Source organism: Schistocerca americana, chromosome 4 (assembly GCF_021461395.2).
Source record: "Schistocerca americana isolate TAMUIC-IGC-003095 chromosome 4, iqSchAmer2.1, whole genome shotgun sequence".
NCBI classification, from domain to species: Eukaryota; Metazoa; Arthropoda; class Insecta; order Orthoptera; family Acrididae; genus Schistocerca; species Schistocerca americana.
This window is the reverse complement of record NC_060122.1, coordinates 262841169-262864858: the sequence shown is the minus strand read 5'-3', so window position 1 is coordinate 262864858 and position 23690 is coordinate 262841169. Positions and strand designations below refer to the sequence as shown.

The window sequence follows — 23690 nt, the reverse complement described above, 5'->3', positions numbered from 1 at the left end:
ACTTGGCGGACGAAGCAAACATCAGACGAGTATAGTCAAAGACGGCAGTATCCGCCACAAGAACTCCACTAGATCAAACTTGAGCTTTAACTTGAAGAAGAAATGGCCGAGAATGTACATTTCGAGTGCAGATCAGTACTAAAGTGTTTCATTGACAGTGGGGGAACAGGAAAGGAAAAGAATCGAAGCATTTGAGATGCGGTGATATAGAAGGGTGTTGAAAGATGTCCAGCAAGTAATTTAGGTCATGGTCAGCATGTCGCCAACGTCAGAAACGGTGCATATTAGTCTGACATCAGAATGATGCTAGGGTTTCTTCCTCCCAAGACAAGTAACTTTATCTTCTCCTAAAGCATATGCCACAAAGCTAATATTCACATAGTAAACTTAAATTGCAACTAACATGCAGTACTGCGGAGGTGACTGAAATGGAAGTACCCAGTTCTGCAAATGGCAAACAGAGTTTTCTTTAGCACAGAAACGAAGAGAAACTTTATACACTGAAGAGCAAACAAACTGGCACATCCGCCTAATGTCGAGTAGGGCCCCCGCGAGCACGCAGAACTGCCGCAACACGATGTGGCATGGTCTCGACTAATGTCTGGAGTAGTGCTGGAGGAACTGACACCATGAGTCTTGCACGGCTGTTAATAAATCCGTAAGAGTACGAGGCGATGGAGGTCTCTTCTGACCAGCACGTTGCAAGGGATCTCAGATACGCTCAATAATGTTCATGTCTGGGAAGTTTGGTGGCCAGTGGAAGTGTATAAACTAAGAAGAGTGTTCCTGGAGTCAGTCTGTAGCAATTATGAACGTATGGGGTGTCGCGTTGTCCTGCTGGAATTTCCCAAGTCCACAATGGACATGAATGGATGTAGGTGATCAGGTAGGATGCTTACGTATGTGCCACCTGTCAGTGTCATATTTAGACGGATCAAGGGTCCCGTATCACTTCACACGCTCGAGACCATTACAGAGCCGCCACCAGCTTGAACAGTCCCCTACGGACATGAAGGGTCCACGGATTCATGAGACTGTCTGCATACCCGTACACGCCCATCTCCTAGATATAATTAGAAACGAGATTCGTACGGCCAAGCAATATGTTTCCAGTCATCAACAGTCCAATGCCGGTGTTAGCGGGCGCAGGTGAAGCGTAAACCTTGTGTCATCAAGCGTACACTAGTGGGTCTTCATCTCCGAAAGCCCATATCGATGATGTTTCGTAGAATGGTTTGCACGCTGACCCTTGTTGATGGCCTAGCTCTGAAACGTGTAGCAATTTGCGGAAGGGTTGTACTTCCGTCACGTTCAACGATTATCTTTACGTCGTTGTTGGTCCCCTCCTTGCAGGATCATTTTCCGGCCGCAGCGATGTCGGAGATTTGATGTTTTACCGGATTCCTGATATTCACGGTACACTCGTTAAGTGGTCGTACTGGAAAATACCCACCTCATCACTACCTCGGAGGTGCTGTGTCCCATCGCTCGTGCGCCGACTGTAACACCACGTTCTAACTCAATCTTGATAACGTGCCATTAGCAGCAGTAACTGATCTAACAACTGCTTGTTGTCTTGTATAGCCGTTGTCGACCACAGCACCATATTGTTCCTGTTAACATGTCTGTGTATTTAAGTACTCATTCCTATACCAGTTCCATTGACGCTTCACTGTAATAGCGTGTAGTTTATTGACGCTAGACTGTGTTTAATTTGCTACGTTAAAATGTAATCTTACCTGTATGGTTAAGCCACGGGTTGTTGAAAGGAACCATATGCAACGAACAGAATTCCCTTCCTTCTATATACTCACAAAAGGCTCCACACCCTCCTACTCTCTCATCGTTATGCATAAAAGAAACAGTGCACGTTTTCATTGCGCTCCAGAGCACGAAACAGTAGCAGTTCAGACACAGCTCTTCTCCAACGAGAAAATACTACAAAGGAGACTATAGTAGCTGGCACAACTTGCCCCATAGGCCCTCATAAACACGGCTCGATATACGTGGGACTATTTGCTTAATGGACAATGCAGTTTCAATGGAATTTATGCATAAACAACGTTACATTCATACATGTTTTTGTTGGTAATCTGGCTCATGTACTGTGCATCATCAGTCTCTTTTCCATTTAACAAAATGGAGGTTCTGATGAGTTCGTGTACGCGTAATGTACCAGTAGCACTAGAGTGGGAAGGCCGACACAGCACCCAGAATTAATACCAGGGGTCTGTGCCCGAACGAAGCCCTGGCGTTACTTTTGTGCGTCTGATCACAGAGCTCCAATTAATTACTTGGAGCAAAAAACCGATGGCAGCAATTACGCGTTTATTAAGAGAGCGGTGATTAATTGGTACTACCTACACGTCAGTCTGGCTCAGACGTCCATTTTTCCTCTGTGGGAACAGAGGATGTTCTAGAAATAAACATCTGAGATAGACGTGCTGCACGTAGGCACTTAGCATGTTTTTCCGGAACGTAACACGATTGTAAATTGCTAAGTACTACAAACAGTACAAACAATTAAAATACATTAAATGTTTTCCAATTTTCATCGCTCTTGAGCGAAACCTGTGTAATTTAATAATTTTGTTCTATTTAACTTACCAGTGCTGAACCGTCACTTCCTCTCTCATTGTCGCAACACTATACTGTAGTCTTCTGATTTAGGGACTCGTACCACGCTAGGGTTAACGCAGTAACGCTTAAAATTCTTTTGGGTGATTCGTTATTTGATTTACATATTAACGATAATGATTGTATGCTTACATGTAATTACGAGTATATATTTATGTTGAGGATTTAATTAAATGAGTTACTTTGTCCTTGGAAAATACTGTGTGAGATGCAACAGTTCCACGAAATGAGAACTGGCTACGATCACATATTTCAAACATGTAATTTTATATTATTTGAGCAGTTTATCGATTATGGACCACGACAACCTTAATTTAGTTTCTGGTGCCTGTTAATTTTCCTTTGACCCACCTACCTTTCATCAATTCGCCCTGTCTAGCATGACGTTTACCTGCTTCGTTCTCACCAGATGACCGTTCCCTACCTTGGAAAGTCCAAAAAGTGACAACGACTTTCCTGAAGGACTCTTGGTGCTACTCGTCTTTTAGATTTAACGTAACAGTGCTCTATCATGAAAGAGTTTCTGAATCGAAGACGCTTCCAGTCCTCTTGATGTTGCCCATGTGTTTTACATAATGTCAGAAGTGAACTCTGTGTGTAGGTCTTGTACTGGAACAATCTTAGTAAATTTTATTTCGAATTACACATCCTGTTTATGTAACATGAGTCAAAAATATTGTGCGTGGTATATCTACATTTACGTTCTACTTCAGCAAACATTATTATCAACACCCTGATATTTGATTTTGCTTCGCTAACCTATAGTGGTATTGGAACGCCATAGCTGTGTCACTAAAATAACAGTTATAGAAAATTATCTCTGAAAGGAGTCATTTTGTTGAAAGACAAGTCAGTTATCCTTTTTTGTTTATAAGTTAAAAGCGGTATGTTTCACGTTTAATTATCTGAAACATGGTCCAATTCTACCGAAATCGGTCGTAACAGTTAATGAAACGTGATCTAGACTGCTTATTGCTTTATGAAGAAATTATTTATGTAATTTTCTCGACGAAGTCAAAAGAAGAGGAAATTTCTAATGAGAGAAGGAAGATATTAAACAGAAGGTGAGAGTTACGATCACACGAAAATATTAACATGATAGAATGTTCAGAATTAAAGAAAACTTTGGAAATGTCTCCGAGCATATATGAAAAGATTCAAAATCATTTGGTACGAGACCCAATCGAAACCTACAATATTGTAGTGAAACCAAAGCAGAAATTTACGATTGTTGAACATTACATCTCTTCAGTTAGATTGGCATTTACTAATAACAAAGAGATAAACTGTAGAAACTTAAATGAGTATATAAACAAAGAAATGATTCAGAAATGTAATAACAGATGACACGAATAAACCACTTCGTGGAATGAAGAGAAGGAAGATCCTAGAGATAATGGTATTTCAATACAAATGACTCAAAACGGAAAAAATTAATACACAAGTAACGTGAAAAATATCTACATAAAATGTCTGCGAAGAAATATATTTCCCTGAACTCGACCATCATTCCAGTTCATAAGAAGGGAGACAGAGCCATTTTTTTTTATTATTATAATTTTTTCTATCAGCCTACTCTCCATGACATATTAAATTTTAACTTACATTATCACCAAAAACACAAAAAAAATAGATTTTAAACATGAAAGGAGCTAGATGGCTTCAGAAGTTAGTATAGCCCAGTGGCCCACGAATGGACTTACAGAATTACAGAATGTGAAAGAACTACCATTTCACCTGGTATTCGTAGATTAGGAGTATGCTATCGATATGATTTCAGCAGAGTCTCTACTAACAACCACTGGAGGAATAAAACATTAACTCTGTCTGTGCTAGTGTACTGAAGAATATGAAGTAGATGATGTAACTCCACTTTGCCTCTTCAGAATGATATTAACCAAATTAGTGATTGAAACAGGCGTGAAGCAAGGAGATTCCATAGCAGCAACACCATTCTCAGCAGTCTTCGAGGAACTGTTCAGACCCCTAAGCTTAAAAAAAACGCATGCTAATTTTGTACATCTCAGTGTTTGGGCGATGATTTTGTACTGTTTGCCACTAGGATAAAGTTAAGAAACAAATTGAGGAATTAAATAAAGCAAGCTAAGCGGAAATATGTACAATAAACACACGGGGAAAAAAGAATGGGATTTAATAATATTGAAGTTCCAGTCGTGTGTGTGTGTGTGTGTGTGTGTGTGTGTGTGTGTGTGTGTGTGTGAGTGGATGTCATCAGTCTTCTGATTGGTTTGATGTGGCCCTCAAGGAATTCCTTTCTGTGGTTCCATACTCTTTATCTCAGTGTAGCAGTTTCTCTCTATGTCCACAATTACTTGTTGGATGTGTTCCAACCTCTGTTTTCCCCTACAGTTTTTACTCTGCAGAGGTTCATCTATTGCAGGGGTTACCAAACTTTTCCTCTGAAGGAACACTTTGAGAATACTGGTAACTTGATGGAACACTTTACTCTGATGGTTAAGAGAATTTTTAAAAAACGAGGAAAACTTGTTCTACTCATCGATTACTTCAATTTCAAATCATAACTAAAACACAGGAATCATAATAAAATTAGAACAAATACAATTAGTACCGTCAGGATGTCGAAAAAAGCGCCTCGATATTAATAGTTTTCAGCGGACCACCTTGTATTTACTTCCTGAGTAACAAAGTGTTACGCGGAACACAGGCTGGAAAAAACGGCATTGGTATCATAGAAATTATTCCCTGATGTTCGACACATGTCATATCATCCTGTCCCTCGTTCTTTTTTATATGTTAGTTATTTGCCGATTCTTCACCTAATTTTTTATCTCTTCCTACAGCACATCGCTATTGCTTCTATTCTCTTCTATTCTGGTATTCCTACAGTCCGTGTTTCGCTTCCAGATAATGCTACGCTCGAGACCCACATTCTCAGAAACTTTTTTATCAAATGAGGGTCAATATTTGATGCCAGAAGACTACTTTTGACCTTAAGAGCTCTCTTTGATTCTCCTAGTCCGCATCTTATGTCCTCCTTGCTTCTTCTGTCAAATGTTATTTCGCGACCATTGTAGCAGAATTCCTTGTCCCCGTGTATTTTGTGGTCTCTAATTTCGATGATCAGTTGCTCACGATACTGACTTCTCCTGCTTCTCATTACTTTCGTCTATCTTCAGTTTACCTTCAGGTCAACTCTGTGCTCGGTAGACTGTTCATTCCATTCTGTATGACCTGTAGTTTCTCCTCGCTTTCACTGTTGAAAGCAGTGTGAGCAGTAAAGTTTACCACTGAAATTCTTTCACCTGTAATTTATAATTACTACTCCTTCTACTCTAAGTGCTAATTTATGAAATAAAACAGAAAATTAATCGGCTACTAACTTTGTACTATCCCTTTACAGTATACTGCTACTTCGATGACAGGTGATCTTTACTACAGCTCTTACATACAGAAAACGCTGCCATCAGTTCTTTATTATTCTCTTTGGGTCTGTTCAATAATAATTAGCTGCACTGGTAAACAACTTCACGGTTCCTTTTCAGTGTTTCGTGGTTCCCCATGCTAATAAGACCGATATACAAACACACACTCACACATTCATCCTACACAGCGTAGCACAAATACAAAATGACGAAGTCCAGTAATATTATTCACGTGGGTAAACGATGTAGTTAGTCTCGAGTACTGGACAGTGTATTTATTTAAATTTAAATAGAGCCACAACAAGTCATTGTTATTGTGCAGATTCCCTAATATGACATTACATACTTTTAATCCGTTCTGAATCTTTTGAAGCTTTACATAAAAACTTGAGCACTGTAAATTTTATTTGCACTGAAACTATATGTTAAGTAACTGTGAGAATATTACTGTGGTTAAGTACACAGACTTCATGTAATCATCATGTGGATTTATTCTAGCAGTTACTGAATTGTCAGTTTTATTTAACCTTTGTTATGTAGTTTGTTCTTTAAATAACTGTGTACATATTTCAACTGTATCTCTAGTGAATTTCGACCTGTATTTTCATTTTCACACCGCTCAGTATTTATGATGTCTTATCTCCAGAACAATGTGTCGTCCAGTGATGTGTCGCGAATACAGTTCCTAGTAAAGTAGTAAGAAATTAAAACCTCATGCCTGAGGCGGCAGTTTTATTGCATAAACAGTGAAAATACTGTAAACGTCAAACATTTCTCCTTTCTTGATTTTTGCGAAGCTTGTCAGTGAGAATAAGTTTCGTAAAGGTTTGTTGCAGGTCAGCAAGTTCTCTCATTCTCAAATACTGCATTAATGAAGTCTGCGTATACATACGTCGCGAGCTACTCTTCTTTCTCACCCCTACCCTCAGCCCTTTGATTAGTAGGTTTTTCTTACCCCAGCAGCGATACTTTCCAGACACTAAGAGGTAAGTATATCATGTTTGATTGAAATCGGTCCATTGGTTTAGGAGGAGATATGGAACAAACTTACATACATACATACACATTTTTATAATCTCTATAGATTTCTCCTACTTTCCTGATAATTTCAAATATCTCGAAACATTACAATGCTTTTAGAAATCCTGTGAACGTGTCTTGTGTTTTCTTAAGTGTTGTATCCATTATCCAGCGCAACGTCAGATTTGCCTCTCTGGTGCCTCCTGAAGCCAAACTGATCTTCACCTAAGAAATCCCCTGCTGTTATTGTGAATATTATTCATGTCAACAAAGGTGCAAGAGCTGAGCGGTAAGCCTCGCAAATAAATTCCCTAGATATCTCTGAAATTATGTGGACGATATTTTTTGGGGAATTCTGATGGTATGTCTCCAGTCTTGTAGATTATGCACACCAGGTTTAACAGTCATTTGGGTGACACTTACTCAATTTTCGAAACTCCAAAGAAATTTTGTCAGCGCATTCTACCTTATTTAATTGAAAGCAGGCCAAGGCTCTGCCTATGCCACTGGATCTTTGGTCTGTTACGTCTTCCAAATAAACTCCCATTTTTTTTCTTTCATGTCAGAAGATAGTTCCTGCCACTCGTAAATACTTTCACTCTATTCTTTCCTTTCCACCTATCCGCTACCTAATATACGTTTAGCGGAGGAATTCCTCCTGCAGTGTTTTGCTTTTCATTTCAACTATGATAGGTTTAACATTTCAATGCGTTGAACAGTTTATGATCTATTTTACGATTTCTTTACATTTTTCGTGCAGGCAGTTCGCCGTAGCTTCCCAACAGTTCCTATTTATTTCGATCCTAATGGATTATACTGCTGCGTTCCCTATTTTCCTGATCATATTTTTACTTCCATCATTTGTGCATCAACTGAAGTATTTGTTATGTTACACAAGATTTCTATCCAGTGACCTTCTTGCACCTACGTTTCTCTGACCAACGTATGTGACTGGCCTTTTTACATATGTCAGTTCCTCTTCAAGCGAACTTACTGCTACGGTATTCATTATCGCAGTATCTACAGCCACTGAGAACTTCAAACGCTTGTCTTTATTCCTGAGAACTTCAGGATCCACATATTTATACCTGTATTCTCCCTGATGATTAATTTAAATTCACTTAAATTCAACCAACCCATCAAAATTACTGAATTGTGGTCTGGGTCTACATCTTCTCTTGGGTGTGCCTTACAATCAAGTATCTGATTCTGAGATCTCTGCCCCACTGTACTGTATTCTGGTTCGTATCTTTTCGTGTCTTCAGGCCTTTTCTAGTATACTTTTTGTTCTTTTGATTTCTGAACAGGTTGTACGTTATTGTCAGCTGATGTTTACTGCTGACGTCTGCTGTTCTCCTCTCATTCTTACTACCGTAGTCATGTTCTCCGATAACACTGTAATCAGTTTTTTTCCATTTCACTGCGTTCCTATCTCCCCTGATGATTAGGTTATCATCTCCTTATACGTACTCAGCCTCCCGTTGAGTGTCATCATATACTGTCTCTGCCCCTTCCCCTTCTGCTTGTGATGTCGGCAGTTATACCTGAATTATTGTTGTTGGCGTTGATTTGCTGTCGGTTCAGACGATAACAATCTTGTTTCTGAACTGTTCACAGTAACTTTATCACGACTGTACCTTCTTATTCGTAACGGATACTACTTCTGTAATATCGTCTCCTGCTCTTACTGATATCACCGTATTTATCCTCATCCCATTTCCATCTCACATCACTGACTCTCACTGTATTTGTCTAGACTGACCCCTGGCATTTTCGTATTCATATTTTCTATGTTCCCAAGCACATTCGAACTTCTGACTTTCCACACTCCGACTCGTTACAGTCCTACTGGAGGTTAATAAGTGACGCAAGAAAACATGCAGGAGTATTTATTGATGCATATGGCTCAAGAAATGTAATGCATGAGTCAGGCGAGACCTTTATCAAGTTGTGGACGTGAAACGGCTGATAATGGTAAATTATGGATTGGTAAATAACTGCTTGCATTTATATAGCCCAAGTTCGCTAATTTTGTCCTCCAAAACAGATGTAAACATAATGTCAGTTACAAAAATAACTGCCCGCATCTCGTGGTCGTGCGGTAGCGTTCTCGCTTCCCACGCCCGGGTTCCCGGGTTCGATTCCCGGCGGGGTCAGGGATTTTCTCTGCCTCGTGATGGCTGGGTGTTGTGTGCTGTCCTTAGGTTAGTTAGGTTTAAGTGGTTCTAAGTTCTAGGGGACTGATGACCATAGATGTTAAGTCCCATAGTGCTCAGAGCCATTTGAACCATTTTTGAACAAAAATAACTGTAAGCAATGGAGATTTCAGAACCACTGCAATGATTGCCATATACTCTCTGTACGTCATTAAAAATGCAGCAAACGTAGTACTTTCCCATGAACTTGGCAAAAAAATCCAATTATGATGTTATGTTTCATTGATATCGATATACCGTTAAGGGTGCTCTGGTTTCAGTGTATCTACGAGAGGCTTATCGAATTTCTACTACCCGTCTGAAAAATAGCATAACAGAATCGTACAACATACAACTATCTCCAACAGCAGCGGGAAGAAAGTGCAACAAATTTCGTGCACACTGTCAGTCTGCCTAATTACTGAAATCAGAGATTAGTATTCTTGAGAGAGTCTTATTACTTGTAGTGCACCTCTGGAATGAGTAGACCCCTTTCGTTTATTTGGACATTGGTGAAACTGTAGCACTCTGTCATCTGATACTCGTAAAATATTTCCTCACATTTCTCAACTTACCTCACACGCCCCCTTTTTCTTCTTTCTATCTACCTGACTGAAATCAAGGAATTTTTGTTTTATGAATAATTTCTTTGCTAATCTAGTTAAACACTATACGTCACAGCACATGAGGTCACTAGTGGTCGTACCATAGTTTGAAGGCGTTCGACTCGGTGGTACCTGATTCAGATCTTGAAATTGTAAGAAATTTTCTTCTTCAAAATTAGAAAGAACAACAAATATGGAGAAGTGAAATTCGCTTGTCGTGACATTCCGCGTCGTATCTGAGAATAAATTCCAGATCTCTGCACTGTGCCATGTGGAGTAAGGACGTACCACTATTGAGGTCAGATAAAGATGTTGATCAGCTGTGCAATTAGAGAGGCTGGTAGCAGTGTTTTTAATAACTCTCTTTAATTATTGATATCTCCTAACTGCTCACGATATAGTTTTCTGTTGCTAGGATCTAAAACCATGCAACATTGAAGAGGACATTTGTTATCTTCATTGTGTGTTAGCTCTCGGTATCTCCCAGATGTCTCCTATCTGACCATTAGTTAACTAGTGTTAGTGTGTCTTTGTCAAATCTGTCAGCTTTATAAACTTCTGTTCATTTCTGTTTTCTTTTTCTTCCTTCACAATTTGGTAATTTTCGCTATTGTTTCTCGGATGAGTTTCCTTCTTCTCGGAATTTAAACGCAAACCTATTTTTCTGTTAGAATATTACTAAACCCATTAGTCAACAACTTTATGTTAGGAGAAAATAACAATATGTCAATAGTCTGACGTTACTATAATTCCATGTATCCATCGCTATCCTGTTATGATATTCAGCAGATGTCTTGTGTACACTATGTTGTAATTTTGTGATGATGTTTGGATAGATAGAAGAGAGAACGTAGAGGGTGCTTTAATACCTGGTGAAATAAATGCATAAACTATTTTTTTTCATTTTACTCGTAATTACTTGGTCAGCATTTAATGATAGTTCGACCTATATTGGCTGGTAAGCTGCCTGCTTTTAGAATCCAAAATAACTGAAACATTAATAAACTGAATATTTAATAAACAAAGTATCATTTCAAGTCGAACAAGAAACAGATATTGATAACTATTACAAGTGAAAACTGTGTCAATTCTAGAGCTTAAATATGAGGTTGCCAACTTTGTGCAAATGTGTTAATGTGATGAATGTTTAAAGATAAATATGTAAAAGCTTTATGGTTGAAGAAGCAAAATCATAACTAGATCGTACAATGATATAACTCTGTACATACCTTTAGTGGTATTTGTGGAAGGTGACTGCAAAGTGGTTAGCGAATACAGATAGACAGTACATAAATAATAAATTATAACGTCGTGCTTGATGCTCAAGTTTTACCAAATAAACAACGAACATTTACACTGCGTTCAACTGTTTTATTTTAATTTCTTTGTGTGGCTGTAAGCGAGAAAAGTTTGGAGAAAATTTGAAATATTATTTAAAGTTTTTTTGGAAGTCATTGAGTACCATCATTATCAAACGCTAAATGAATGTAGGTAATTTGCGGCCAGCCGTTTGCACTTCAAGACACATACACAGTTACTAAATTTAACACTTGACTTCTTGTGTTAAACATTTAACGTAAGATTATGCTTCCTAATGTATGGATTATGACAGTATTTTAAATTTTTGAATACGGACCATAAATATGTGAAATATTGAAAATCATACTGTGGTTGCCTCTGCAAGCTGATAGATACGTAATTTGCTACAAAACAGGATGAATGTTTCAGCTATTTAATTTAGCTACATGGATTGTTGAAAACAAGTTAAAAATTTGTGTCCTATTAGGGTTAACATACAACTTAAGACTTCGATTCAACAAGCAGGTGTGACTGAAGCTTCAACAGTAATAATAGTTCGGATAATGGAGGAACATGTTGAAAAGGGTGACAAGTGTTTTCTTTTTTCTTCGACCAGTCCTTTGTTCTTTCTCCTTACTCATGTGCTCCTCCTTACACACCGCTTTATTTTTCTAAATCTGAGGTATCGTTTCTGTAGAATATTTGCGACTTCCTCACTGCTCACGTATGGACCTTGCAATTCCAGATTGATTGCGATATTTGAGTTCGATACCAACACTTAAAATATTATCAATATCGTGATAATATTGCCACAAAGATTTCTATACCGATGGTATGGCAAGATACTGATAACTTTTCTGTGTTTTTAAGATATTATTGAAAAGAAAAGTATTTATTTAGCATGTAAGGTGAACTATGGAAAATAGACTATCATTACTTGCTCGTATACTTGAGAATAAAATTAAATACATACGGAAGTTGTAAAGGGCAAACAATTGCAGTCAAATATAAGAATTTAGTCGTTGCCAAACGTTTCATGATACACATACTTCGCATTACGGAATTTTTTTTGTAAAACAGATGTGCTGACTTAGAGCTATGTATCAAAGGAAAGGCTAAATAGGAATATTTGCATGAAACAACGTAGGCATAAAATCGTTAGCAGTAAAGGAAGCACAAACTAAAATGTTGGGCTTAACGTAAACTTCATGTTACACAAATTTCCGGAGACCACAAGCTAAACTGTTATTCTAATTAGAACTTACGTGTAGTTGACCTACTCTGTTTCTGACACGAAGACTAGGGAAACAAATTTCATTGTTGGGTGGCTGTAGCTTCAAATTTTGAGAAAAGACACAGTGATGATGTTTCTTGTTAGCCAAAGGAACTCCTCCATCATCTCTGTATTCCAGGGAAAATGATCTTCATGTCTTCCTATTGTTCTAAGAATTTCATTATCTTGTCTCACACCGTTCGATACTTACATTATTGAAAATCTGGTACTTCTTTCGATACTGTGAAATTATTCAGCATTTGAGGTCGATACAAGTATCTTAAATACACTTAACTCGTGTCTTTATTATCGGAATATTCTCATGTGCATCTGATTGCAGTGTCGACGGAGCGCGGAGAGTCTGACCTGGAGAGCGAAATTCCGGTGTCTGAGGACGACTTCGCTGAGGACGAGTTGAGCCTGGGCGAGGTCGGTCCACGCCGCCACCACCACCCGCATGGTGCCCACCAGCACCAGCACCACCCCGCCCAGGGCCACCACGGGCGCGTTCCGCCCCCACCTCCCCCGCACAGGCGGGCGCCGCCGCCTCCACACCCGGCTCTCGCCGCTGGCGTGCCACCAGTGCCCTTCCACAACAGGTCTCTTCTTTCTCTTTATCTCCCCTATTTCCTTTTACTCCTGGTTCCGCATGACTTTTCGTAACTGGTATACATAGGGTGCACCTTCAAATACCACGTGCAAAATTTTCATTTTCTCTCGCTCACTACAGCCAAAGTATTACCCCTGAAAAAAAAATTAAAAATGAACAGGACATTTTTTTATAGGAAAATTAATTTAGCCGAATTTTGTACTGGGATACATTTTCACATTTTCACTAGAGGTCGTAGTTTCAGAATTATTAAAGAAAACGCGATTGTTTTGATAACTCAAAAACTGGGGCATCCAGCGAAAATACACTCTAGTACAACATTTAACTATATTAAGTTTCCTACAAAAAGTTCCTGTTCATTTGTTCTGTAGGGCTTGCAGTTTCCATGTAGCGAACGAGAGAATATGAAAATCTTGCATGTGGTGTTTGAAGGTATTGCGAGTTGCATAAAATCTAACAATAGGGGCAACTGAATCACATTGTACATTGAACGGCACAATCTCGAGTATTCAAGCAGCAACTATTTTCAGTAGTTAAGACAAGTATTTTTTAAATGGATCTTGTACTATAATCACCTGATGTGGAAATCTGTAAGGTTCATTCAGACGAAACCCGGTCACTAGCGTACAGTAACAACAATTTTACTAACTCCAATATGTAGTTAGTTATACAGAGCACACAGACTCGAAAATAATCGCCAGAACCGTTGGTACATTTATTCCACTGCGACAGTAGTCAGTCGACTCCATGCTTGAAGAAGCTACCCAGACACACACGTCGTCGTCCGTTGCAAATCGACGTCCACGAATAGCTTGTATTAGAAGTCCAGACACATGAAAGTCACACGGTAAAAGGTCGGGACTGTACGGTGCATGTTCCAACGTTTCCTACCGAAAATCCGGCAATGTCGTCTTCACCGCATCGGCCGTGTTTTGGCTGGCATTATCATGCAGGAGGATGATGCCTTTGGACAACATGCGTCTGCGTTTAGAAATGATGGCTCGTCTAAGGTTTTGCAAAGTGGCTTGATGCCGCTGGGCATTGATGGTGGTCCCCCGTTCCAGGAACTCGACAAGCAGTGGGCCATTGTCGTCAAAACAGGAGGACATCATGACCTTACCAGAACTGAAGTGCACAGCCTTTGATTTCTTTGGAGGTGGTAAAGTGGCGTGTTTCCACTGCTTGCTCTGACGCTTGCTTTCCGGTTCAAAATGGTGACACCATGTTTCGTCACCTGTGACAATACGCTACGGAACGCCGTATTCCTGCTCCTGATAACGTGCAGATGACTCAAAGACAGCCCCATTCGTGTATTGCGCTGTTCTGCTGTCAGCTGGTTGGGTACACAACTGAGCACAGATTCTTCTGAAAGTTCAGGTTTTCACGCATTATGATATGGGCGATGCCCACGCTAATACCCAATAACCGATGGATCTCGTCCACGGTGATTCTGCGGTCGTCCAAGATTAAAGCATTCACTATGGCAACCATTTCCGGTGCGATGAGACGATGAGGCTGCCCATGACGAGCATCATTTTCCAGTGACTCGCGCCCCTCAAGAAAACGTTTGCGACATTCCAAAACACTTGAACGACCCAGACTGTACTCACCGTAAACAGGATTCAACCGTCTCTAAATTTCACGGCCTCCAACTTCCTTCGCCGCCAAAAATCGAATCACACCTCGTTGTTCCTGCTTACTCGCCTGCATGTTCGGTAATGGACGATAACTTGTGGGACCACGTTTTCTTTGGCGTGGAACCACACTGGCGCTATGAAACATGAAACGGTGCGCACGCGTTAGTCTCTCTACCAATAGATGGCGGCACCATACCCGCAGTTACGTGGTGCCACCTTCCGAGTAAGGTAAAGGTAGTCGCACTGACCAGGTTTCATTTGAATGAACCTCATATATAACTGCTACCAGTTCCGGTGGTCGCTAATCATCACCTGGAAAAAGAAGCTTTTGAGTGAGAGTAACTGCACGTTCGTGGTTTTCCGTCCCACTCGATACAACACCAAAAGCATGAACTGTGTAACAGAAGACAAAATATGAAATTTTAACATTTTTCAAAAGATCCGTTGCGTCCCTAAACTAATAATCCAACTCTTCCAACCCCAGCGTAATTATTAACTGTTGTAACAGTTCCGCTGTTAGATGCCCAAATCATGATCATAATTACAAAACTTCTGCATCTGATGGTCGTTAGTAACGATAGAAGCTGATAGCAGTAACCAGATATTTGATAGCAGCTGACGGTGGTGCAAAAGAATTTTTGTTAACTATTGAAAATACTTCTCTTTACAGTCTTAAGAGTTAAAGCCTTTTTCCGCGTTGCACCTAACGTAAAACGGCGTATTGGTAGAGCTTTCCGTAGCGACTTTAAATTCATGTAATATTCGTTTCTTCAGAGCTACAAGCTACTCATTGCATGACACATTTTTAGAAAAAACTATTCATCATCAAATGGCTGCACTGCATTTAGTGACCTATAGAATCTATACAGTGTGTGCTACCAACGCCTACTAATACAGCTGGTTTTAATGTAAGATCAGCTTTGCGGAGAACAAGTGCTAAAGGTGATCCATTCTATCGAAACATTCATCATTGTACTGGAGAGCTCCCACACTGCAACAATAAGTATTTATATTCGTGACGCAGTTTGTACCGTTTGGGAAACGCAAGCTTTTGAAAATAACTAATATTTTTATTGATAACACGGTACAATAAAATCAACAACTGATCAATAAATCCAGTGAAATCCATCCGTTGACAAGCAACGTTTTGGAAACCGCTATTTGCAAGAAACAATAACATATTTGAAAAATGTCCCAAATTGGTAGCTTTTATTGAACATATTACACCATAACATCAGATAACCCTCAGACTATCACTTACTGACAACATTTTAAAATTATTGTTACTCCTTCCAACAGAGAAATAAGACTAGTTCACAAAATTTTGGTGTTTTATAGAGCAGTAATGTTGTTTACTGGCAGTTCTAATACAGGAGACCTGGTATGTACTGATTAAAGTGATAATGGAAGCGGTGAACTACTGCACTCACTGTGTAAAATGAGTCTATTTCATTCCCTTCATCATCTGCAGTCCAATCATTTCCATTCACGTCAGTATGTATTACACACTCCGCCATAAACTTAACAGCAGCAAGACGCCACTGGGCTATGGCTAAAAATAAAGTGCCTCTGATCTGTATCGAATGAACCTTCTGGATATGCAGATTGCCCCTCCGTCTCAGACGTGATGCGTCAGACTGTACGCAGTGGAAACGATTTGTAAATCAATGGCTCTGACAGAGATGTGGGTGTGGTCCTTGCCAAAATCAACAGTAATGAATGGCAAAAGGGAAACAAAACGGTGATTTATAAGTGAAACATTTACTTTTCCAAACCAATGGAGATAAGAGAAAATTGGGACACAAGTTTCTTACGATTAATGTAATTAAAAACAGTTACTGAGAAACAGAGTCCGCGGAGAATGGGTAGAGAAAAGAACGTGGTAACTAACCCACATGCCATCGAAATAAATCAGACACACGAGTCAGCATCGGAAATGACAACTGCGTCGATCATTGTGGTGTGAAGGAAAGCACATGCAGGAACCCAAGTACCTGAATCATGAGCGAGTCATCGAAAGCAACGTAATTTCTCACAAGGTACTACCAACATCTCATCACTCTCATTGCGCATACCCCAAGAGAATCTGAACTTAAAGTAATACTGCGTTACTAGGTGGTGGAATGCGACCTGAGTTGTCGCAGAAACCGAAGTCTCGAGCAGGTGCGCCAGCGAAAGAGTATGCTAGAGGCCACGCAAAGACGTCCCCTGAAGACACTGTGTCTCATGCAGAAGTCTACAGGAGTCGACTTCGTGACCTGCGTTGAAGTCTCAGTGGAACCCCGAATGAGAAGTGCCTTAAAAAACGACGCTCCTCCGAGTTCTGCATGGAGAAGCCACCAAAACAGTGAATTTTTTTTAATGGCAAAGTTCATCAGCCGTGCTTCCAATGCTTCGAATGCCACGTAACAAACTGTGCCGTCTCTCCTGTGAACAGTGTGTTTACTCCTAGGCGATCTCTAATTTGTTCAAGTGACACAAATTACTAACAGTTTTGTGGCAGACTCCCACTCTCGAAACAAGTTGTGTCACGGACCAGTGCGAGCAATTGTACGCTTCCTTTTCTTGGAAAACTGTGGCCGATCTCCCATTCTGTCTACTTTTCTAGGAACCGTCAGTCATCATTTGTCCAAGTCGCACTGGCTTTTTCGAAAATGGGGCAAACAGTCCGCGAGTTTTGCACTTCCACCACCTGTCAATACGTTATCTGCCCATCCAGTCCACCCGCACCCTATGATTTTATGAGCAACAGTGCGGTGTAGGTCGTGGTCGGAGAATACCCTTAGCGTACACAAAACCAAATTCTGGTACCCACCAGAATAAGGGACCACCTCAAATGTTGAGGCAAATTAATTGAAAACAGATACACTTTCAAACGGATACCGCATCACTCACATAGCTATATTAATAAAGGTATCTATGTTTCATCCATGAATGGAAACAAATGAACACTATAACAAATACATTTATTGACTTTGAACATGAACTTTACCCAGTGACATCTTAAAAAGAACCATTATTGCCAGATCGGGGAATACAGTTCAAAGTATAACCTTGGCAAAGGTAGGAAGGGGAGATAAAACACACACGTTAATAACTCGCGGACACGGCCAGCCGCTTCGCAGGTTGTTCATTAGATATAGGAAGTTCACGGGAAAATAGGAGCGAACATCAATACACTGACAAAAATGCGTACTGAAAGCAAAAAAACGGATGCGTGACTTTGTGGAATCGCCTGCATAGGAGAGTGAGTTACATTCGTTTCTAAAAGGCTTCTGCGGGCGCGTAGATGTGTCGTCTTACAAATCGCTCTGTGCGTAAATAAACAGGCTTGGGGCAGCAACTGCTAGAAGAAAATGATTTCGGCCTTCCTTTAGTACTTAGAGGTGAAGTGCAGACGTTTTCCCTGCGGTACCAAGTCCCGGCCCATCAGTCAACTCTACTGCCCAATGCAAAACGAAATGCTTACTCTACAACCATAAGTGTGTTCTCCAAGACCCGTCTGAATCTCGTCTATGTTGGTTCCCAACTGTCAATCGCCGCCCAGTGAGCGCGTAGATTATGATATCCGAAGAATGAAAAATGCGTAACAGCGTTAAACAATCTCCTACCCTTCTCTATTTCATTACGCCTCAGCCAGTTACATGCGGGTGAGCACCTAGAGCCAGGAAATTCCTCACACTCCGTGCCAAATGAATAGCTCTGCACGTAGACACAGCGCAAAAACACGAACAGTGTAAAAGACAGCGTGGAAGTTTAAAGTGGACCACTTCGAGACATCATAACGAACACTCACAAGCCTCGAGAGAAAAGAAACCACACTTACCTAGAGATCGCGTAACTGGCTAAAACGTCTTTTGCGAAGAAATCCACGTTTTCCTTCAAGAATGGAATGTATGTTCCCTATCCCTTCTGCAGAACTTGCTGGGAAATGAGAAGTCCAAATTTGCCAATTTTAAAGCGGAAGATTCTTCTTAACAGAGACTATAATTCTCGTACATTCATTGTGACCTTCCCAGTCGTTAGAACGACCGCCAACTGCATAAGAAACACAGAAAAGAGAAAAACAGACATTGGCAATGATTATCTAGACCTACAGTTACAGAGCATAATCCGGAACGACTTCTTGATCAAGGAAATTGGAGTATCAACGTCTTAAATTTGTTATTAAAGAGTGTCAACGGGAAATGGCCACGACACACATCATCGAGCCAGCAAGCACTAGAGGGGTGAATTTGGTTGAATAGGCCACAGTGTAGAGAAACGCAGAGGTCTGCTGCAGTTCCGTCTATTCATTCCACAGTCCTGCACGCTATTTTGTGTGGACTGACTGCCAGACACCTGTCCCGTTTCAGTGAAAACGTCATCCTGCTCTACCAATTTGGTGCCCAGGGCACAATGGTGGGTGATGAATGGAATGGTGACTGACCGCTGGGCCTCAGCGCAGTGGATGGGTGGAGCTCCATGTGGCCATGGACGCCTTTTGCAACTCGAGGATGTCCCTAGGGGGTCTCCATCCCCCTGCTAACAGGGCGCGAGTTGTTACGATGGTTCGGCGAGCCTCTGCAAATTTGCCAGGCTAGTACAACAGTTAATCGGAATTACATTATTAGACAGATGTTATGACCTTTCCAATTATTTGTGTCACATTCGAAAATAAACTCTTGCGTCACTTGAGCAAGGAAAAGAAAAAAACTCTGATTGATGATGGATGAGAGAATAATAGTAATACAGTGTGTTTCAGAAATAACTCCCTGGTTTCAATGTGTCTAAAATCTGTACAAAGTGACATACACTATTCTCCTTGCGGTGTTTGATTCATCAACTCTCCAAGTCTGCATCCCCTGCGGTTGGCAGGTCTGCGTGACCTTGAGACGGCACCAAGTGCGGTTTTTTTCCTCTGTTCCCTCAGTTAAGTCGAGGCGTGCGTGCAATGCAGTGCAGAGCAACTCAGCAACAATGAGTACTCCGCAACAGACAGCACAGTGTGTTATTTGGCTTTGAGAACTGAGTCAGTAGTAACAGTGCAACTTAATTTTATACATCAATATGGTGGTTAACCAACTACAGCAAAAACTATCTTTAATTGACTAAGTCTTTCAAGGAAACCAGTAGTGTTTTACAAGCAAAATCACCAGGCAGACCGAGAACTTCTGAAGATGTTGTTGAACAGATCCGTGTTTCGTGTGTCTGGAGCCCGAAGAAGTCATTCTCCAGACGTAGTACACAATTAGGAGTGCCTAAAGTGCGTGTGGCTGTTGACACTCGCTTTCCAGGAAGATGGATAGGCATGGCTGGCCCAATACCTTGGCCACCACGAAATCCAGACTGAAGGACTGCTTCTTTTGGGGCGACATAAAGATGTTGTGTACAGTGAAAAGATCAGAGACATCAATCATTTGCAGTTAAGAATCGTCGCGGCGGTTGGGACAGTTACACCTGAGATGCTGGTGAATACGTGGCGACAAGTGGAATATTGTCTTGATGTATGCAGGGCAACAAATGGATCCCACATTGACGTCTACTAGCATTAAACAAAACCTGGAGGAATTCTCTTTCATGATATGTACTCTTTGATTTAATCTTTCTTTCTTCTTCTTCTTCGCGGATGGATCACTTAGGACGACGCGTAATCAACATTTGTTGGCCTTCCTTTTCGCCCAGTATTCCTTTATAAGCAACGAATGGGCTAGCTTTCGTTACGTAGACCACGTATGTCGGTTACTTTTTTCTCTTCTCCCTCGAAACTCCGTGTGTTAGTGATTTTTCTGAATTCATTTCTGTCACGTAGATTTGGAAAACCTAATTCTCTCAGGTCTTTTTCCGTCTGTTAGTACCAGTTCGGTCTTGTAGTTTGTTCTTTAAAAATGTATGGATTTTGTGCGTTAACCTGTTTGAGTCCATTCTTTCTTAATGCCCCATGAATTGGATTCTTCTCATGCGCATTGTGTCTGTTGTTTTGGAGCTATTTTTTATGTATTTCTGCATTGTGTTTTGGATAATACACACCATCTTTAGTTCTTGGACCTAGGATTTTCGTCGTTATTTTACGTTCTTTCACATCTAATCCCTCTTTTAGTGTTCTGTATTGAAGGTTTAGTGTCTCAGATGCGTAGAGAGCTTCGGGTTTAATTGCTGTTGTGTAGTGTCGTATTTTGCAGTTACACGAGAGACTCTTTTTGTTGTAAATGTTTTTTGTTAACTGAAACGCTGTCTCCATTTTCTGGACTCTTGATCTCACAGATTTCTTTTCATTACAATTTTCCACTCACCTAAATATTTAAATTCCTTTACAATTTTCCATTCACAAAAATATTTAGGTGGCATGGTGGCCGTGCGGTTCTAGGCGCTGCAGTCCGGAACCGCTGGACTGCCACGGTCGCAGGTTCTAATCCTGCCTCGGGCATGGATGTGTGTGAGGTTCTTGGGTTAGTTAGGTTTAAGTAGTTCTAAGTTCTAGGGGACTGATGGCCTAAGTCCTATAGTGCTCAGAGCCATTTGAACCATTTTTGAACCAAAATATTTAAATTCTTTTATACGAGAGATGTAGTTGTTACCAATTTTGAGATCAGAAGGTGCATCTTTGATGTCCGTCATAAATTTTGTTTTTTCAAATGAAATTTGTAATCCTGTTTGTGCTGCCTGTTCTTGTAATAATTCTAGCTGTTTCTGTGCATCGGTAATGTCTTGTGCGATCAGTTCCGTGTCATCAGCAAATGATAAACAATCTAATTCTATGCCCTTACGTCTTTGTCCCAGTCTGTGTGCTGGTGCATCTGCTTTTCTCCGTTCTCTAACTACTTTGGCTCTGAGCACTATGGGACTCAACTGCTGAGGTCATTAGTCCCCTAGAACTTAGAACTAGTTAAACCTAACTAACCTAAAGACATCACAAACATCCATGCCCGAGGCAGGATTCGAACCTGCGACCGTAGCGGTCTTGCGGTTCCAGACTGCAGCGCCTTTAACCGCACGGCCACTTCGGCCGGCTCTAACTACTTTTTGAAGAGCACAATTGAAGAGCACTGGGGACAGTTTCCCCATTAAATTTAGACGTAATACTACGGAGTTCTTTTTCAAACACCCTGTATAATGGACTGGCTCCCGTGTGACGTGTGTCGCACTGACTAGACGAGTGTCTAGCAAAAAAACCTGTACGAAACTGTTGAAACTTCCCCTTGGAAAAATTTATGAATTACTGTGCTGATAAAATTCTTACGCTATTTGATTTTCAAACAGCTGAGCAAAACTGAACGTACTCAGACATTTCGCTCTTTACCTGTTCTGATCAACACTAAACTGACACACAATATTTTCAGCGCAACGCAGTCTGACTTTCAATAATCCCTACAAAAGAATGGCCCTGACTAACACTAACCTATACCTCTCACAAATCACTTACCTCACAAAAATCTTCGTTACTCGAACTACTGCAATACAGCGAGCGCCACTACTGCCAGCTAAATAAATGATTCAAACTACTGAAGGCACTAACTACTGATAGGCATAGTTAGCAAATGAAAGATTTTGATAGAGAACAAACAGTGTATGTCATAACATATATAATGTCAGTTCATGACATCCAGTCTAACAAATTTACTGTCTCTGATGGACACACGCCCAGATCATCCGCTCTCAAAACTGCGCCATTTCTCTCCCCACACCCACCACTGCTGGCGGCTCACCTCCAACTGCGCAACGCTACGCGCTGTTAACAACCAGCTGCCAAACACTACAATAGCAAACAACAATGCAAAGCAGCCACAGACTGCACACAGCACAGCCAGTGATTTTCATACAGAGCGCTACGTGGCGTTACCAACATAAAAACCTAAACAGCCTACTTACACTGTTAGCGACTGTGTGCTTCAACACAGAGCTGCTCTCCTCAAGATTATGTGGCGCTTGCATTATAGATAATGCCGGTGACTGACAGGTGTGTTTGTTGCGTGCAGGCCGGAGCACAGGCGCCACGGAGGAGGCGGCGGGGGCGGCGGCGGTGGCGGCAGCGGCGCGGGCAGCGACTTCCACGAGGGCCTGCTGGTGGACGCGCTGCTGCAGCACCAGCAGCCGCTGACGCTGTCGGCGAGCCAGCACTACGCGTCCGCTCCCTGCTACCGCCTGGCCAAGCCGCCGCCGGAGGGCGCTCTCGCCGAGACCAGCTTCTCCACGTTCCGACCCCAGCACGCCACCAGCCACGACTCCGACTCTGGCTACAGCCACAACACGTCCAGCGGTCACCACGGACCCCGCAGCGCCACCGGAAGCCTCAAGATGTCCTAGGAGCGCCCGCCACCGCTGCCCTCTGCCGCTTCTAGAGGGAAGCACAGTGGCCGTGGCGACCGATACCCGATATCGCTTCGATACGGACGACTGATCGACACGGGGCTCTTCGTGTCCCTCGACTTACGGACTTCATTAAGAAGCAGTTCCGGGAGAATTAATACTCAGATCCCTTCTCTGGTTGTTAAGTCATTTGTCAAGATGATTGTACGAACTTCGCCAGTCTAGTGATAACTGTAAAGCGTCTGCTACCAAACAATTGCAGGAGCACCAACGTCTTTCGATGTTTCTGCGTCGATAATTTATCACAGTGAAACTTCTGTGTCCTTAAATGAAATAAAACTTCCGCAATAATCTCTTTTGTATTACGAACGTACAGCCCGCACACATTTCAAGATAACGTATATTTCAAGAAAACGTATAACAATATTCTGCCTTAATAATGGATCATTTATTAATCATTATACTCTGTTTTATCAGTTGATTATTTTTTACAATCCTAAAAACGTTAATTGTCTGAGTGCTACTCTTTGGTGGCTCATTGCTTCACGTCTACTGTTCCGTGTAAGAGTATGAAGGAATGTCGTTACATGTACCTTTGGAACTTGTCCCAACAGTGCAGGTCTGTGGTAAAAGTGAGAATCTCGATGAAATTCCAGTTACCTAGTGTCCAACGATACGTGTTACATCAAAAAAATTTTACTTTAATTCATATCTCACAGAGCAG

General features: G+C 41.1%; 1 protein-coding gene across 2 annotated transcripts in view; it reads left to right on the top strand.

Annotated features, from left to right (window-relative positions):
- LOC124612570 (uncharacterized protein C6orf132 homolog) overlaps window positions 1–23317 on the top strand; it is a 284388-nt gene extending 261071 nt beyond the window's left edge. For both annotated transcript variants that reach the window (XM_047140854.1, XM_047140855.1), the window contains 2 exons: window positions 12774–13032; window positions 22636–23317. In XM_047140854.1, the coding sequence (XP_046996810.1) occupies window positions 12774–13032; window positions 22636–22963 (587 nt within the window). In that variant the 3' untranslated portion in view covers window positions 22964–23317. The remainder of the gene's footprint in view (window positions 1–12773; window positions 13033–22635) is intronic.
- Window positions 23318–23690: the final 373 nt, after the last annotated feature.